The sequence below is a fragment of the Pseudorca crassidens genome, chromosome 5 (genome assembly GCF_039906515.1).
Source record: "Pseudorca crassidens isolate mPseCra1 chromosome 5, mPseCra1.hap1, whole genome shotgun sequence".
In the NCBI taxonomy this organism is placed as follows: domain Eukaryota; kingdom Metazoa; phylum Chordata; class Mammalia; order Artiodactyla; family Delphinidae; genus Pseudorca; species Pseudorca crassidens.
Genome location: NC_090300.1, coordinates 91,185,543 through 91,204,629, shown reverse-complemented (window position 1 = coordinate 91,204,629; position 19,087 = coordinate 91,185,543). Strand labels below are relative to the sequence as shown.

General features: G+C 39.2%; 1 protein-coding gene across 17 annotated transcripts in view; it reads left to right on the top strand.

Moving 5' to 3' along the window:
* The window catches only part of PHLDB2 (pleckstrin homology like domain family B member 2), a 129,595-nt gene that overhangs the window by 60,483 nt on the left and 50,025 nt on the right, over positions 1-19,087 (top strand). For all 17 annotated transcript variants that reach the window (XM_067738920.1, XM_067738934.1, XM_067738935.1 and 14 more), the window contains 2 exons: positions 14,735-14,878; positions 15,885-16,022. In XM_067738920.1, the coding sequence (XP_067595021.1) occupies positions 14,735-14,878; positions 15,885-16,022 (282 nt within the window). The remainder of the gene's footprint in view (positions 1-14,734; positions 14,879-15,884; positions 16,023-19,087) is intronic.

Below are 19,087 nucleotides of genomic sequence, written 5' to 3'. Positions count from 1 at the left end.
GAAACAGACTGTGCCAGCGAGGGCTGTCACCACAGAGGGCTGTCACCCACTTCAAGTCATCCCCCGCTCACTGCTGGTCTGGGAGGGTGCGAGGGGCCAGGGAAGGGCTCCCTGATCTCAGCTGAGGGCCACGCCTTGGGGCCGCCCAGCACGCCATGGCTGGCTCTGGAAAGGGGGGCCCCAGGCCTGTTTGTACCTCTTAATCCCCTACCCCTATCTTACCTCTCTTCCATCCCTTTCCCCGTTGGTAACCACTAGCTTGTTCTCTCTATCTGTAAGTCTGTTTCTGTTTTGTTACATTTGTTTGGTATTTTTATTTTAGGTTCCACATGTAAGTGCTAATATACAGCATTTGTCTTTCTCTGGCTTACTTATTTCACTAAGCATGATATCCTCCAGGTCCATCTATGTTGTTGCAGATCGGAAAATTTCTTTCTTTTTTATGACCAAGTAATATTTCATTGCCTATATATACCACATCCTCTTTATCCATTCATTTGTTGATGGACACTTAGGTTGCTTCCATATCTTGACTATTGTAAATAATGCTGCTATGAACATTGGGGTGCATATATCTTTTCAAATTACTGTTTTTTGTTTTCTTCAGATATATGCCCAGGATTGGAGTTGCTGGATCATATGGTAGTTCTGTTTTTAGCTTTTTTGGGGAACCTCTGTACTGTTTTCCATAGTGACTCTACCAGTTTACATTCCCACCAACAGTGTATTAGGGTTCTCTTTGCTCCACATTCTTCCCAATACTTATTTGTGGACTTTTTGTTGTTTTCTGACAGGTGTGAGGTGATATCTCACTGTGGTTATGATTTGCATTTTTCTGATGACTAGGAATGTTGAGCATCTTTTCATGTGCCTGTTTGCCATCTGTATGTCTTTTTTGAAAAAATGTCTATTGAGGTCTTCTGCCCATTTTTTAATTGAGTTGTTTTTCTGATATTGACTTATATGAGCTGTATATTATGAATATTAACTCCTTATTGGTCATATCATTGCAAATATGTTCTCCCATTCAGTAGGTTGTCTTTTCATTTTGTTGATGGTTTCCTTTGCTATGCAAAAGCTTTTAAGTTTAATTAGGTCCCATTTTGGGGGTGGTGGGGGAATCCAATTAAATTTTGGTGGAAACTTCAGGGTTTTGTGTATATGGTCATGTCATCTGCAAATAGTGACAGTTTAACTTATTCTCTTCCAATTTGGATGCCTTTTTATTTCTTTTTCTTGTCTGCTTGCTGTGGCTAGGGCTTCTAATATTATGTTAAATAGATGTTCTGAGAGTGGGCATCCTTGTCTTGTTCCTGATTGTAGAGGAAAATCTTTCAACTTCTCACGATTGAGTATGTTAGCTGTGTGTTTGTCATAAATGGCCTTTATTATGTTGAGATTTGTTCCCTCTGTATTGACTTTGATGAGAGTTTATCATGAATACATGTTGAATTTTGTCAAATTCTTTTTCTGTGTCTATTGAGGTGATCATGTGATTTTTATCCTTTGTTTTGTTAATGTGGTGTATCACATTGCTTGATTTTCAGACATTGAACCATCTTTGCATCCCTGGAATAAATCCTACTTGATTATGGTGTGTACTTATTGCCATTTTCTTACTTATTTACTGGTTGTTATTGTAGTTCTGCTTTTTTCTCTTTTTTTAGTTTGTTCCCTTGTGGTCTGATGATTTTCTTTAGTGATATGCTTGTGTTCTTTTCTCTTTAGTTTTTGTGTATTTATTGTAGGCTTTTGATTTGTGGTTACCATGGGGTTCATGTATTGACCTATAGCTCTATCTACTTGTTTTAAACTGATAATCACAAGTTCAAACACATTCTAAAAGATCTACATTTTTACTCCCTTTCCCCATGTTTTGTGTTTTTGATGCCATATTTTACATCTTCATGCATATCCCTTAACTGTTTATTGTAGTTACAGTTGATTTTACAATCTTTATCTTTCAGTCTTCATGCTCACTTATTTAAGTGACTGATCCACAGCCTTTACTGTATATTTGCCTTTACCTGTGGGATTTTTCCTTTCTTATAAATTCTCACTTCTTGTTGTAGCCTTTTCTTTTCCACTTAAAGAGACCTTTTTCTTTTAGGGTCACTTTAGTGTTGATGAACTTTTAGTTTTTGCTTGTCAGAGAAATTCATATTTTCTTCAATTCTGAATGATAACCTTGTTGGATAGAGTATCCTAGGTTGCAGGTTTTTCCTTTTCAAGATTTTGAATATATCATGCTGCTTCCTTCTGGCCTGCAAAGTTCCCACAGAAAAATCAGCTGATAGCCTTATAGGGATTCCCTTGTATGTGACTCTGTTTTTCTTCTGCTGTCTTTAAAATTATCTGTTTATCTCTAGCTTTTGCCATTTTAATTATGATATGTCTCAATGTGGGTCTCTTTATGTTCATTTGTTTGGGACTACCTGTGCTTCCTGTACTAGAAATCTGTTTCCTTCTTCAACTTCAGGAACTTTTCAGCCATAATTTCATCAAATACATTTTCTATCCCTTTCTGTCTCTTTTCAACCTCTGGGACCCCTATAATGTGAATGTTATAACACTTGACGTTGTCCCAGAGGCCCCTTAATCATTTTTTAAAATTTGTTTTTCTTTTTGCTGTTCTGATTGGGTGATTTCATTACTCTCTCTCCCAGATTGCTTATGTGTTCTTCTGTATCACCTAATCTGCTATTAATTCCTTCTAGTGTATTTTCCATTTCAGTTATTGTATTTTTGAGCTCCGTTTGGTTTTCCTTTCTTTCTTTCTTTTTTTTTTATATATTTTCTGGTTCCTTGTTAAAATTCTTCCTGTGTTCATCTATTTTTTTTTAACCAAGTTCAGTTAGCATTCTTATTACTAATGCTTTGAACCCTTTATCTGATAAGTTATTTATCTCTGTTCCATTAGGGTTTTCTTCAGGTTTATTTCCCTGTTCTTTCATTTGAAACAATTTCTTCTGTCTTCCCATTTGTTTAACTTTCTCTTTCTCTATGAAATTAGGTGAAATAGTTACCTATCCTGGTCTTGAAGGAGTATCCTTGCATGGGAGTGTCCCTATGCAGTTTGCATGTGCCCAGTGGCTTTGGTGGGAAAGCTGAATCTGAAGTGAGCATGGGTCACATCTTCTCCTGGGGTGTGCAGGCGGTTATCACCTTGGTGAGAGGTAGGGCTGGAGATGGAGGGACTAGAGCCAGAGCCAGGTGCAAGCCGGCTTCTCTTATGCTCAGTGGCTGTCACAGCCCTATCTGGGTGTGATCAGAGCTCAAGGTGATGGAACAGAAGCCCTGAGGGTCGGGTCCAAGCTGGTTCATTTTCTCTAAGTGTGCACTCCCCCCCACCCCCTAAAGCACCTCCATCCTAGTAGAGAGCTGCACAGGAGCAAGAGCAGCTGGGTCAGGCACTTGCTGAAGACAGGAGTAGTTGTGGGAAACCAGCCAGAACCCCACACAGTTTTAAATCTGCTTCCTCCCCCTTGTTCCCTAGAGTAGGCAAGCATGTGCACCTGCTCTTCATGAGTAGAGTCTCGGCTTCTTACAACCCTTCTCTAAGTCCCACTGGTCTTCAAACCAGCTAAGGGGACTTGTCTTCCTTGTGTTGGACCCCAGGGCTGGTGTGCCCAAAGGTGGTTCAAACCCCTAACTCTGCAGGGAGGATCTCTGAGCCCATCATATCTCCCTTCTCCTCTGTGTCCTGCTAAATGTGTGGGTCTTGCCTGATTGCTTCTCCTCTCTTCCTACCCGATGCCATGTGGATCTTTACAGCCTTGTTTGTAGAAGAGCCTTTCTTGCAGACTCCTGTTTGTGTCCGGCAAGAATAGCTCCACATTTAGATGTATCCTTTTTTTTTTATTGGAGTAAAATTACTTCGCAGTGTTGTGTCAGTTTCTGCTGCACAGTGAAGCGAATCAGCTACGTGCATACCTACATCCCCTCCCTCCTAGACCTCCCTCCCATCCCTCCATCCCACCCATCTAGGTCATCACAGATCACCAAGCTGAGCTCCCCGCTCTATACAGCAGGTTCCCACTAGCTAGCTATTTTACACATGGTAGTGTATTTATGTCAAACCTAATCTCCCAGTTTGTCCCACCCTCCCCATCCCCTTCTGTGTCCATATGTCCATTCTCTACCTCTACGTCTCTATTCCTGCCCTGCAAATAGGTTCATCAGTACCATTTTTCTAGATTCCACATATATGCGTTAATATACGATATTTGTTATTCTCTTTCTGGCTTACTTCACTCTGTATGACAGACTCTAGATCCACCACATCTCTATAAATAACCCAATTTTGTTCCTTTTCATGGCTGAGTAATATTCCTTTGTGTATATGTACCACATTTTCTTTATCCATTCATCTGTTGTTGGACATTTAGGTTGTTTCCATGTCCTGACTATTGTAAATAGTGCTGCAATGAACATTGGGGTACATGTATCCTTTTGAATTAGCTTTTTCAGGGTATATGCCCAGTAGTGGGATTGCTGGGTCATGTGGTAGTTCTATTTTTAGTTTTTTAAGGAACTTCCATACTGTTCTCCATAGTGGCTGTTTCAATTTACATTCCCACCAACAGTGCAAAAGGGTACACTTTACTCCATACCCTCTCCAGCATTTATTGTTTGTAGATTTTCTGATGATACCCATTCTAACCAGTGTGAGGTGATACCTCACTGTAGTTTCAATTTGCATTTCTCTGATAATTAGTGATGTTGAGCATCTTTTCATATGCCTCTTGACCATCTGTATATCTTTTTTGGTGAAATGTCTATTTTTTAATTACATTGTTTGTTTTTTTGATATTGAGCTCCATGAGTTGTTTGTATATTTTGGAGATTAATCCTTTGTCCATTGCTTCATTTGCAAATATTTTCTCCCATTCTGAGGGTTGTCTTTTCGTCTTGTTTATGGTTTCCTTTGCTGTGCAAAAGCTTTTAAGTTTCCTTAGGTCTCACTTGTTTATTTTTGTTTTATTTTCATTACTCTAGGAGGTGGGTCAAAAAAGATCCTGCTGTGGTTTATGTCAAAGAGCATTCTTCCTATGTTTTCCGCTAAGAGTTTTATAGTGTCTGGTCTTACATTTAGGTCTTTAATCCATTTGGAGTTTATTTTTGTGTATGGTATTAGGCAGTGTTCTAATTTCATTCTTTTACACGTAGCTGTCCAGTTTTCTAAGCATCACTTATTGAAGAGGCTGTTTTTCTCCATTGTATGTTCTTGCCTCCTTTGTCATAAATTAGGTGACCATATTTGTGTGGCTTTATCTCTGGGCTTTCTATCCTGTACCATTGATCTATATTTCTGTTTTTGTGCTGATACCATACTGTGTTAATTACTGTAGCTTTGTAATATAGTTTGAAGTCAGGGAGCCTGATTCCTCCAGCTGCATTTTTCTTTCTCAAGATTGCTTTGGCTATTCGGGGTCTTTTGTGTTTCCATACAAATTGTAACACTTTTTGTTCTAATTCTGTGAAGAATGCCATTGGTGTTTTGATTGGTATTGCATTGAATATGTAGGTTGCTTTGGGTAGTGTAGTCATTTTCACAATGTTGATTCTTCCAATCCAAGAACATGGTATATATCTCCATCTGTTTATATCATATTTGATTTCTTTCATCAGAGTTTTATAGTTTTCTGAGTACAATTCTCTTGCCTCCTTAGGTAGGTTTATTCCTAGGTATTTTATGCTTTTTGTTGAGATGGTAAATAGGATTGTTTCCTTAATTTGTCTTTCTGTTTTTTCGTTGTTAGTGTATAGGAATGCCAGAGATTTCTGTGCATTAATTTTGTTTCCTGCAACTTTACCAAATTCATTGATTAGTTCTAGTAGTTTTCTAGTGGCATCTTTATGATTTTCTACGTATAGTATCATGTCATCTGCAAACAATGACAGTTTTACTTCTTTTCCAGTTTGTATTCCTTTTAGTTCTTTTTCTTCTCTGATCGCCATGGCTAAGACTTCCAAAACTATGTTGAATAAGAGTGGCGAGAGTGGCCATCCTTGTCTTGTTCCTGATCTTAATGGAAATGATTTCAGTTTTTAACCATTGAGAATGATGTTTGCTTTGGGTTTGTCATATATGGCTTTTATTATGTTGAGGTAGGTTCCCTCTATGCCCATTTTCTGGAGAGTTTTTATGATAAAGCGGTGTTGAATTTTGTCAAAAGCTTTTTCTGAATCTATTGAGATGATCATATGGTTTTTATTCCTTAATTTGTTAATATGGTGTTTCACACTGATTGATTTGAGTATATTGAAGAATCCTTGCATCCCTGGAATAAACCCCACTTGATCATGGTGTATGATCCTTTCAATGTGTTGTTGGATTCTGTTTGGTAGTATTTTGTTCAGGATTTTTGCATCTATGTTCATCAGTGATATTGGTCTGTAATTTTCTTTTTGTGTGATACCTTTGTCTAGTTTTGATACGAGTGATGGTGGCCTCATAAAACGAATTTGGGAGTGTTCCTCCCTCAGCAATTTTTTGGAAGAGTTTGAGAAGGATAGGTGTTAGATCTTCTCTAAATGTGTGATGGAATTTGCCTGTGAAGCTATCTGGTCCTGGACTTTTGTTTGTTGGGAGATTTTTAGTTACAGTTGCAATTTCATTACTTGTGATAGGTCTGTTTATATTTTCTAATTCTTCCAGGTTCTGTCTTCGAAAATTGTACCTTTCCAAGAGTTTGACCTTTTCTTTGTGGTTGTCCATTTTATTGGCATAGAGTTGTTTGTAGTAGTCTCTTGTAATCCTTTGTATTTCTGCAGTGTCAGTTGTGATTTCTCCCTTTTCATTTCTAATTTTATTGATTTGAGTCCTCTCCCTTTTTTTCTTGATGTGTCTGGCTAAAGGTTTATCAATTTTGTTTATCTTCTCAAAGAACCAACTTTTAGTTTTATTGATCTTTGCTTTTGTTTTCTTTGTTTCTATTTCATTTATTTCTGTTTTGATCTTTATGATTTCTTGCCTTCTACTGACTTTGGGTTTTCTTTGTTCTTCTTTCTCTAGTTGCTTTAGGTGTAAGGTTAGATTGTTTATTTGAGATTTTTCTTGCTTCTTAAGGTGAGATTGAATGGCTATAAACTTCCCTCTTAGAACTGCTTTTGCTGCGTCACATAGGTTTTGGGTCATCATGTTTTTGTTGTCATTTGTTTCTATGTATTTTTTAATGTCTTCTTTGATTTCTTCAGTGATCTCTTGGTTATTTAGTAGCACACTGTTAGCCTCCATGTATTTGTGTTTTTTACAGTTTTTTTCCTGTAATTGATTTCCAATCTCATAGCATTGTGGTCAGAAAAGATGCTTGATATGATTTCAATTTTCTTAAATTTTCCGAGGCTTGATTTGTGACCCAAGATGTGATCTATCCTTGAGTATGTTCCATGTGCATTTGAGAAGAAAGTGTATTCTGTTGTTTTTGGATGGAGTGTCCTATAAATATCGATTAAATCTATCTGGTCTATTGTGTCTTTAAAGCTTGTATTTCCTTATTCATTTTCTGTTTGGATGATCTGTCCATTGGTGTAAGTGAGGTATTAAAGTCCCCTACTATTATTGTGTTACTGTCGATTTCTCCTTTTATGGCTGTTAGTATTTGCCTTATGTATTGAGGTGCTCCTATGTTGGGTACATAAATATATATAATTGTTATGTCTTCTTCTTGGATAGATCCCTTGATCATTAAGTAGTGTCCTTCTTTGTCTCTTGTAATAGTATTTATTTTAAAGTCTACTTTGTCTGATATGAGAATTGCTACTCCAGCTTTCTTTTGATTTCCATTTTCATGGAATATCTTTTACCATCCCCTCACTTTCAGTCTATAAGTGTCCCTAGGTCTGAAGTGGGTCTCTTGTAGACAGTATATATATGGGTCTTGTTTTTGTATCCATTCATCCAGTCTGTGTCTTTTGTTTGGAGCATTTAATCCATTTACATTCAAGGTTATTATCGAGAGTATGTTCCTATTACCATTTTCTTAATTGTTTTGGGTTTATTTTTGTGGGTCTTTTTCTTCTCTTGTGTTTCCTGCCTAGAGAAGTTCCTTTAGCATTTGGTGTAAAGCTGATTTTGTGGTGCTGAATTCTCTTAGCTTTTGCTTGTCTGAAAAGCTTTTGATTTCTCCATTGAATCTGAATGAGATCTTTGCTGGGTAGAGTCATTTGTAGGTTTTTCTCTTTCATCACTTAAAGTATATCCTGCCACTTCCTTCTGGCCTGCAGATTTTCTGCTGAAAAATCAGCTGATAATCTCATGAGGATTCCTTTATATGTTATTTTTTGCTTTTCCCTTGATGCTTTTCATATTTTTTCTTTGAGTTTAATTTTTTTTTGTTTGATTAATATGTGTCTTGATGTATTTCTCCTAGGGTTTATCCTATATGGGACTCTCTGTGGTTCCTAGACTTGATTGACTATTTCCTTTCCCATGTTAGGGAAGTTTTCCACTGTAATCTCTTCAAATATTTTCTCAGACCCTTTCTTTTTCTCTTCTTCTTCTGGGACCCTATAATTCGAATGTTGGCGCATTTAGTGTTGTCCCAGAGGTCTCTGAGATTGTCTTAAATTCTTTTCATTCTTCCTTATTCTGTTCCTTGGCAGTTATTTCCACCATTCTGTCTTCCAGCTCACTTATTCGTTTTTCTGCCTCAGTTATTCTGTTATTGATTCCTTCTAGTGTATTTTTCATTTCAGTTATTGTATTGTTCATCACTCTTTGTTTGCTCTTTATTTCTTCTAGATCTTTGTGAAACATTTCTTATATTTTCTCAATCCATGCCTCCATTCTATTTCTGAGATTCTGGATCATCTTTACTATCATTACTCTAATTCTTTTTCAGATAGGTTGCCTATTTTCTCTTCATTTATTTGGCCTTTTAGGTTTTTACTTTGCTCCTTCATCTGTGACATATTTTTTTTGTCGTCTCATTTTTTTTTTTTTTTTTTTGAGGGATAGGATTGTGTTCCTGTCTTACTGGTTGTTTGGCCTGAGGCTTCCAGCACTGAGTTTGTAGGCTGTTAGGTAGAACTGGGACTTGGTGCCAAGATGAGGACCTCTGGGAGACCTCACTCAGATGAATATACCCTGGGGTCTGAGGTTCTCTGTTAGTCCAGTGGTTTGTACTTGGTGCTCCCACTGCTGGAGCTCTGGCCCTACCCCCAGCTCATGAACCAAGATCCCACAAACTGTGTGGGGCAGGAAGAAAAAAAGAACAAGGAAAAAAGGAGGAGAACAAGAACAAAGAATAAAAAGTAAAATAAGATTAGAAAAGTAATAAATATGTTAGGAAGAATGAAAAAATAAAAATATAGATGAAACAACAAACTGAATGTAAAACAGAGCACAATAGTAAAAAAGAGGAGAAAAAAAAAAAGCCGGAAAAGGCCTTAGCTGTGGGGGTCGAGGTTTAGGCAGTGGGCGGGGCATATGCTTAAGACCCACAGGGCCCAAAAAGGCCCTGGGGAGGGGTGGGGCTTAGGCTCAGCAGGAGGGGCCCAGGAGTGCCTCTGGCCTTGGAGGTTGTAAGACCAGGTCCAGGACCACAGCAGGCTCACTGGGCCCGAGTAGGCAGGGGTAACACTAGGCACATTCCCCCCTCATCCTCTGATCCCGGAGGGCCCCTCCCATTGGCCTCTCTTCTTCTCCCTCTCCCTCCTATGCTCCTAGGAGTCACACGGCAGGAGGGGGCCCCAGAAGGCAGGGGACCAGACCTGGAACCCCAACTGGCTTCCTGAGGCTGAGAGGGTGGGGGAAATGCTCTCCGTGCCTCCCCTGATCCTCCTGATCCCAGAGGGCCCCTCCCCGACTGCCTCTCCTCCTCCCTCCCTCCTAGGGCCCACAAGGCTGGAGGGGGCCTCAGAGAATAGAGGACCAGGACTGGGAGGCCAACAGGCTTCCTGAGGCTGAGAGGGTGGGGGAAATGCCTTGTGTGCCTCCCCTGGTCCTCTGATCCCTGAGGCCCCCTCCCATCCACCTCTCCTCTTCTCCCCCCACTTCCCTCCTACCCCACTAGGACCAACGCAGCCCGGAGGGGGCCTCAGAAGGTGGAGGACCTGGCCCGAGAGCCCCGCAGGCTTCCTGGGGCCCGACTGGGCTGGGGAAACGCTAGGTGTGCTCCCCCTGGTCCTCCAAGCCCCTGAGGGTCCCTCCAGGAGTGGGAACCTGTCCCCGCTCCCAGCCACCCCTCAGGGGCACTGGTCATGTCCAGCCTCCACTTCTCCTCCCCCCTCACTCCCCCCATGTCCTACCCAGTTGCTCAGGTGTTCCTCCCATCTCCTTGGGCATTGAGGTCCTCCACCAGCAACTGGCAGGCGCCCTAGTTGTGGGGAGATGCGAACTCCACGTCTTCCCACTAGAAGTATTCTTGATGTGCTCGTCAGGGAGGTGAGCTCGGCGTCCTCCTGCTCTGCCATCTTGATCTTCCTTGTCTTCCTCTTCACCCATTTTTAAAAAATGTTTTGTCTTGTTTTTATTCAGTAGTAGGAGCTATTTGTGGTAAGGAAATTAGTCTTTTAACATGATTTGTCTTCCCCTTGGCTTTATTAATGATTTTTTTCAATGTATAGGACATTTATATGTAGTCATAATCATTACTTAGTTTTCCAGTTGTTTGCTGATCTAAAAGTGTCTTCCAAATTTGAGGATCTCTTAAAAGGAGTTCAGGGAAGATCTTTTGGTGCTATATTTTTCACACAGGTTAAGAAAGTTTTTTTCTATGAAATAAAAAGAAATTATTCCCCTACTCGTTTTCTAGAAAGGACTTAAGAGATCTTATAATAAAAGACATCAATTTTATTAGAATAAAGTCTGAACACCAAAAATAGTAAATAAGAGAAAAAGCAGGTACCATAGTCACAAGAATTTATTTATTGAAAGATAAATTAGATTTATTAATTTATTTAAGTAACCCTGACCATTAAATTTCTTGGCAGTCATGCCTGAAGAGCCAAAAATTTAAAAAGGTACATTAATTAGATTTTTGTTATAAGAGGACACATACTGATTCTTTAAGAGAAAGATGTTATCATACTAAATTCTGCAGGTAGTTTATCACAGGGCGTATTATTCAGGGAGATTTGTGTCTTTGGTTTTATTTTTGTTTGTTTGGCTGCAACAGGACTTTCTGACTGAATGTTCCTAGTCAGAAATCCTTATCTACCTATGGAGTTCTCCCATTGTATTCATCAGGACTCTGGACTGTTCAATTCTTCTTTCTTCTAATGACCAGGTTTACCTTACTTATTCTCAAGGGAGAGTAATTCTGATAGGACATCTGTCCCTCTTGCCAGAAAGTTGCAACTGTTAGAAACTAGGATCTGGGGTAGAAATCAAAAGTTGTTGGTTTCAGGCAAAGTAAATAACCCATCATTTGAACATTTGAGCTGTTGTCATCAGCTATTGGGCTTCCTGCACTGCCTTTTTGTGTTAAATTCTTTCCCTTTCTTCCTTCACAGAGATCTACCAGATTTTTGCTGAAGTGGTGAGCTGTGTGCTCTAAGATCTAACTTTTGGGAAATAGGTTTCCTCCTGAAGAGGGCTTTGACAAGAAAGCTGTTGGGTGTAAATGAGCGGATCATGACAGATGTTTTTCATTGCTCCAGTATGCTTTTGTGAAATAGGAGGCCTTTGAAGCTTGGAGCAGCTCCCCTGTGGCATGCAATAGAAGACTGTGCCTCCTTTAGACACAGGGAACATCAAGGGCACCTCTGGGTACCACACGGCAGCTTAGACAGAGTGCAGCTGAGAGGCAATGGGTTTTTCATTTATTACTCTTTGAAGACAGACGTATGTTACCTCGAGACAGAAGACGGAAGAATCTTAAAAAAGAAAAAGAAGTCCTGATTATTTGTTTTAGATGCTCTTCCTCTTTGAGTAATCTGCTCACTGAATTAGTTACTTAACAAAGTACAGTGTTCGTAGGATTAATGGAGAAGAGAGAAATGTGAAAAGCACTCTAAGCTGGTTTAATGAAACAAAGATGTTAATGATATTTAGGAAGCCTGAGATTTACCATTCTAGACTTTGCTTTACCTAAGACTTAAAGATGTAGATGACCTTGGAAATACGCTCATTTTAATTGGCTTTTGTGAACCTGTAGAATAGCTCACTCTTCTCTTTTTTTTTTCCCTTGCAGTTTTACTGAGATATAATTGACATACAGCAGTGTATAAATTTAAGGGGTACAACCTAATGACTTGACTTACATATTTTGCAAAATGATTACTGCAATAAATTTAATTAACATCCATCACCTCATGTATTTGCCAAAAAATGTTTTTTTCCCTTGTGATGAAAACTTTTCCACTCTTCTCTTCTTGAGTAATCATTCTGTCTGCAGTGGAAAGCCCTCACACTCGTAAACTTCTCTGGTCGCAAGAGGTTTCTAAGAAGAAATCTGCAAAGAATAAGAAAAAAGGTTGATGCAAACTGTCTTGTCCCACTGTCTCCCCTTTCTGTGTGTGTGTGTATCAAGTTACCTCAAAGACAGAATATTTGGGGATGCACATATATATGCTTTCATTAAAACACGTCACTCTTAGTAGTACCCTATACATTACTATTAAAAAAAAAAACCCGGATAGATCAAAATTTCACTTTTCTCTGTCACCATAAACTAAAGCTATTCAGTGGCTACTACACCCTTGGCTCTCTATGGTTTTTTTATTTGGATATAAATGATATTACAGTATCCTCATCCCAGTCTATTACAAACCAGAGTTTAGAATGCCTCTTGAAGATTTTGCTTTTTGTAAACAACTTAACAATAAAAAACAGTCATTACCTAGATAACATTTATTGCTGCAGACTCTCAAGTTGTTTATTATTAAACATACCTATTGTGATAAATTTTCTAGAAACTTTGAGCTGTGCAGATACTTATAATTGCCACTATTATCTATCTTTATAGTTTTGCAGATTGTTCAGTTTTTGTTTTCTTTTCATGCTTTGCTTCCACCAGTGAGAGAAATATTTTTAAACCATGCTGGAAGTTGAAACCTAATATGAAATTTTGACCGGACAGGATACTGGCCTTCTTGAAGCTTTCCTGCTAGGATTACTTGTCAGTGATTTAGGAATGCCATTCACTGTTGTAGGCATTCCTCATGCCCTAAAACAGGCACCCAAGCGTTAGGACAATGAGATTCATTGTATGTGAAGAAAGGTCAGCAGTTGTTTTACTAGTTCATAGGATATTGGAATTAAGATGACAATTTAAAAGCTAAATGTCAACAAACAAACAAACAAAAAACAAAAGCTAAATGTCAAGGCTTGGAAGGCCTGCATACCTTTGTTCTAGTCAACCTGAGATACTTGACTTCTCAATGGTTTAATCTTCAGGAGCAGCGAAGTAGGGTAAAGAATAAAGAATATGAATAAAGAATAAAGAACCCAACATGATGCCTATCGTGTTACAGTAATTTTTAGGATCATTAAACACTAAATGAACTTAGTAAGGAGCACAAGATGTTAATGGTTTCTTTAGTTAATTTGAATATTCTTTTCAGTGGTCAATGAGTAATCTTCAATAATTTACTTAACTAGGCTGCTGTTTCCAATTTCCAATTGTGAAATTATATAATTATTGACTTACTGGTGTAAAGAAATTACTTCTTTTTCAAAGAGAGATAAAATTAAATAAATAATACACCAATACGGGTGCCCCTTCACTTACAGAAAGACTGGTCTCCACGAGGTGATATCCAAAACAACTAGCCTGAAATTCTTAAGAGAAGAAGCTGTTTTCAATTCACCGTATTCTCTTCTTAGAATAATTGGTGTCATATTTTGGCTGTGTGTATCATCTAAATGTTCCTTTCTTTCCCGGGCATTTGTCATCACTCTGTTTGGGGTATAAGTATGCCCTCTCTCACTTAATTTCTTTCCTGACTTTCTCATTCCTTGTTAAGGATCTCAGTTTTTCCATGAAATAATTTTATGAATAATGGCCAGTATCCTATTTCATGTCACAAAAGTGCATTGGCCCAGTTAGTGTCTTAATCATTACATAGGATAAGGACCGATAAGTAGTGTGCTAGTGCAAAAACTGAAACATGAATTAATATTAAGTGTGTAGCTTTAAATCATTTGGGGGGGTCACTAAAGTAATAAAGCCTTGTGTTGTCCTGGTTATTAACTTTGGGAAACATTTCAGTGAGGTGAGGCCAAATGCCATGTCCCTCTTCTCCACCTTGTGTTGGAAAGGAAATAAATAAGAGTGCTTGCTCATTAGCAGATAACCCTAGCAGTGGGACCCAACAGGGATTCTAGAGGCTGTGGTAGGAGATGTACTCACTTGGAGACGGGAGAGAGTATGGAGCTTATGATGAAGGTAGCAGCGTGCCCAAGAGACATCCCTGAGGAGGCTGTTGAAAGTCTAGTCCAGATTCTAGTTCTCTGCTCTGCTGAACTTTGTCTATAACCTGAGAGAAGTCCCGACAATCTCCGTGGACCACAACTTCCTCCTCTGTATAACCTCTTAGTTATTTCGGCTTTAAAAGGACACGAATTTGTACACTGAAGTTGGTTTGTAGGAGCTAAACTAAGCCCCTATGTACTGAGGGTCTATGGGAAAATGCAGAGTTCCAAATAAAAAAATCACAAGGATGCTTTTATTATAGAATCCGAATAGACACAGACTGTGAAACACTAGACTTGTGACTGGTCTATTAACTGGGAAATTCTGGAATTGAAGTGTGACTAGCCCTTTTCTTTGTTGATTAATCACAGACCCCAGAGGGTATAAGTGAAGAACAAAGGATTCAGGAGTTGACTGCGATGGAAGAGTCCCGGATAGCAATTCTGAACAACCTCGAGGAACTTGAACAAAAAATCAAAGATATAAATGACCAGATGGAGGAATCTTCCAGAGAGGTATAAACCACAAGTTCACTTATTACCCTCTCTCATTTTTCTTTCTTTCCTTTAGCTTAATTATATCAATGCCTATTAGGGCACAGGCCTTGGGGGGCAGAATACATAGAGGTCAACAGGAGCAATTTGTAGCTGTGTAAAATGGGTACGTATGTGGAGTAGAAATGCCTTTTTTTAATGTTTCTTTCTGGGTTTTTTTTTCATCCAATGAGATGAACATATGAAGCCATTTTTAATGTGCGTCATATATAACCGACTTTATCTTAACTAGCGTATGCTTTCTGAGCTGCTTCAAGATCTGTCAGCTGAGGTACCATGTATTTAGACGTTTAAGTTCAAATCCAACAGACATTTTCTGAGCATGTTAAGTATGAGTTGGGTATCATCTTGGCACTATGGGGGGATTTACATAATTAAAGAAAGGGGCAAGTTTTTAATACCTCCATGGAATGAGAAGAAGCAGCTAACCCTGCCTAAGAAGGATCTGCATGTCTGTACTCACGGATGATGCAGTCAGCCCATGTGTGGAAGGGGACTGCTCACCTGTCATCTTATGCACAGACCCTGGGGAGCCCCTCCTGCTGGCATTGCTAGGAATGCAGCGCTTGCGTGCTGGGCTGAGTATAATTTTCATTTCCCATGCTCTAGGGACAAGCAGAGACGTGGCTGCTCCCAAGATGGTTCACACTTGAGCTTGAATCTAAGCGAATAGGCAAAATATCCTTGAGAAGTAAGCAGAAAAGGGGTTATCATAGAAAAATTAAATGAGAAGATAACTTGTGTTCTTAGCAAATATATTAGCAAATATATTCTGGCCTCTCCACTTTCTCATATAGGAATCCTGAGTCTCACATGGGTTCTCTAGAGTGTTTTCTGGGCTCCATAATCTGACTGATAATGGTAATACTTTTTGCAATTTGTAGCTGTTAAAAATACACCTCTAAAGGGGGCAGCTGAAAATTTCTCTGAAGGTGAAGCCCCTCTGAGCTTTGTTTTGTGTCCTCAGTTGGATATGGAATGTGCTCTCTTGGATGGAGAACAAAAGTCAGAAACAACTGAACTTATGAAAGAGAAGGAGATTTTGGATCATCTAAACCGGAAGATAGCAGAACTGGAAAAGAACATTGTTGGTGAAAAGACCAAGGTAAAAGAAAATTATATTCGATACAAATTTTACAGGCAAAATGGTGCTTCCATCTGATTGAATTTAAATGTTGTATGAATTGCCATGGTTTTGGATTTGTGTGTCATGTTCCTGGAGATAGCGGCACTGGAAAAAAGTCTTAAGATGAGGTAAGTAGTTGCAAATTAAGAACTGTCAGTTGCAGAGCAGCTGATGCTAAGATAGTAGAGCCCGTTTAGTTTTTGAGCCAGTATTCATGCCAGCTTATTCTGCTTGAGCTGAGTGAATTGCTTTTTTCCAATCAGCCTTTCTGCTCTTCTGATTCTGCTTTGTTTTTAAAGAATCATTTTAGTAATTTGGAACTTCTTTCCAGCATTGCCCTGTAAGGGTGGCTTAAACATATTCAAATATGGTTGCCTCATTTCTTTTCATTTTTCTGTTTATTAAAAAGATGAATGGGAACCATGCTTTTCATCTGTCTCGCCTTGCCATTGGCTTCAGTGCAAGTGCACTGCTCTTTGACAAATGCACTGCAGTTTTCAGGGGATCCTCACACACTGCTGAGTGAAAACTGTGAAACACAGCTGACACTTATTTTGGAAAAGAATATTTTTGAAACGCTTACACATTTCAGGCCACAACCTGAATGTTAGCCGATACCTCCTAGGGAGTATGAAGAATTACTTGCAGTTTTTAGAATTCGGGGTGGTAGTTGGGTTTTTTGTTTTTCTGCTTGTCTGTTTTTTGTGGAAAATATTTCACTTACTCTCCTCTCAAATTCTGAGTTAGTTACAACTGAACTAAGCCTAAATTAAAAATTAAAATTCCAGTTTGAGAAAGAAAAACTAGTGAGCTGGAACACATTCCTTTCTTGCTCATCACGTTCTCCACTAAGCTGAGAAAAAGAAAAGAAATTCAGTTTGAGTAAACTCCAGTGGTAATATGTGGAAAGGACTTCTGCTCAGTGTGGCTTCCTTTTTAGGCTTCTCTTTGTTTGCATTTGATCTTGGTGCCAGAGAATGAGCTCAAAAAGATATTGTCAGAAATTGAAGTCAGATTAAAAGCTACATGTCAATATCTTGGTTGCCTGCTTATCAAGATTAAAATGCACATCTTTTTCATATTAAATTTTATGTATGTGCCTTCGAGCTCTAGACTTTGAAATAGTAAAGAATCCATCTGGGTAATAGCTGTATTTTTCTTTAAAAGCTGAAAACCACATCGAAGGATTGATTGTCTAGTTCTGCCGTACAGGAGGATCATGGTTTTCAAAGTTTCCGCACTGATACAGCGAGAAACTTTCATTGGAGGCATCAGATGTTTTTGTTTTGGTGCTTACTAGTATTTTACTATTTATGTCATACTGGAAAGCTTGCGGGACATAGGAATGGGGTCTCAGGTTCCCTGTGAACCTGTCTGCCTTCCCCATCCATGTAGTTGTTTATCTTTGTGTAGCCCGCATATGACATGACCTATAAATTCTATTTGTCTACCTGTCATTAGCATCATATTCTACACAAAAGTGAAGCAAGTTGAGTCAATGCTAAATCTCACTTCCCAGGCACAGTTGTGTTATATTCTCCAGACCTAAGTAAGGTAGAGTCAGAACTCCAGGAACATGAGTGGAAACAAGCAAGGAGGAGGCTACTTCCATCCTTCCTATTATTGTTTTGGTGGCTTGATAGAGGCTGTGCATAGGAGAGAGGACGCTGGGAGCTTGAAGTATAGAATCAGCTCATGCAGCTGTTAGGGGATTAGTTGGTCTCGGAAGGTGGGATTATTGTCTGTCATCACATGATATGAAAAATGGCAAAAACTGGCTTTGGGTGAGGGATTCCAGAGGAGAATGAGGGAAGTGAAAGCAGACTGAGCTGGATGATGTTACTGCATATTCTTGACAACCAAACTCAAATAGAGACCCATTACTGCTTGGCAACATCTCTCTGTTTCTCAAGTGAAGTTATTCTACCGTTTTATAGCACGGCTATTTCATACCTTCGCTCTGTTCAAACTTCTAGTCCACTTTCATTCCCCTGGCTCTGAGATGATCTCACCACCTACTTCACTGAGAAATTAGAGCGTCTCATATTCACAACTAAGGAAGGCTCTCTTCCCCTCAAATACCAGTCCTTTTGGATGTGCCCAGGGTACCGTCCCACCATCTAGAGGTCTACAGTCCTGTTCCGAACTCCCCCCAGCCTCTCCCTCTTTACTGGACCTGTACTGTCAGTATGCCAATATTATTATTTTTTTAAATTATTATTATTTAAAAATAAAGTTCCTTCCAGCACCTGCCTTACCTAGTTTCTCTTCAGCATAGCCAAGCTTTTCAAACAGTTTTCTCAGTATACTGTGTGTTCTCCTGCTTAGTTCACCATTCCTCCCATTCTTGTTCCACTGCTCCATCAGATTTGCTCCTGTTAAGACCACTAAAAGCCCTGGTGCTGCCTAACCCACCCACTGGGTGCTTTTCAGCCTTCTTATGAGCAGACTCCTGAGCAGAATTCAAGACAAGGGACAATCTTTTCCTTGACACTTCCCCTCCCCCACCCCTTTGCCTTCGTGTACCACACTCCTCTGGTTCTCCTTCTCTTTCTCTTACTTATCTCTCTGACTTTTCCACCCGAGTTCCCGTTCCTTCTTCCTCTGCCTCTATCCAGCCAGTTGTTACAGTGTCTCTGATCTGAACCTTCTTCTTTTTTTTTTGGAGCAAGCTCAGACTTCCCCAGAAGTCCACAGAAAAGTTCTGCTTGCTTTCATTGGTCTGAATTAAGATATATGCTTTGAATCATTTACTTTTTTTAAAAATTGAGGTGTAATTAACATATAATATTATATTAGTTTCAGGCGTACAACACGATTCGATATTTGCATACATTGTGAAATGGTCACCACAATATTTCTGGTTAACATCTACCATCTCTTGTTGAGATCTCTCTTCTCTTCTGTTCTCACATTCTTTTATAGCCATGGCTTCAAATAACATGTACATGCTGGTGACTGCCAAATGTATGTCTTTAGCCCACAACCCTATTCTGTACTTCTGACTCATATCCTGTAGCCTACCTGATATCTCCACTGAGATA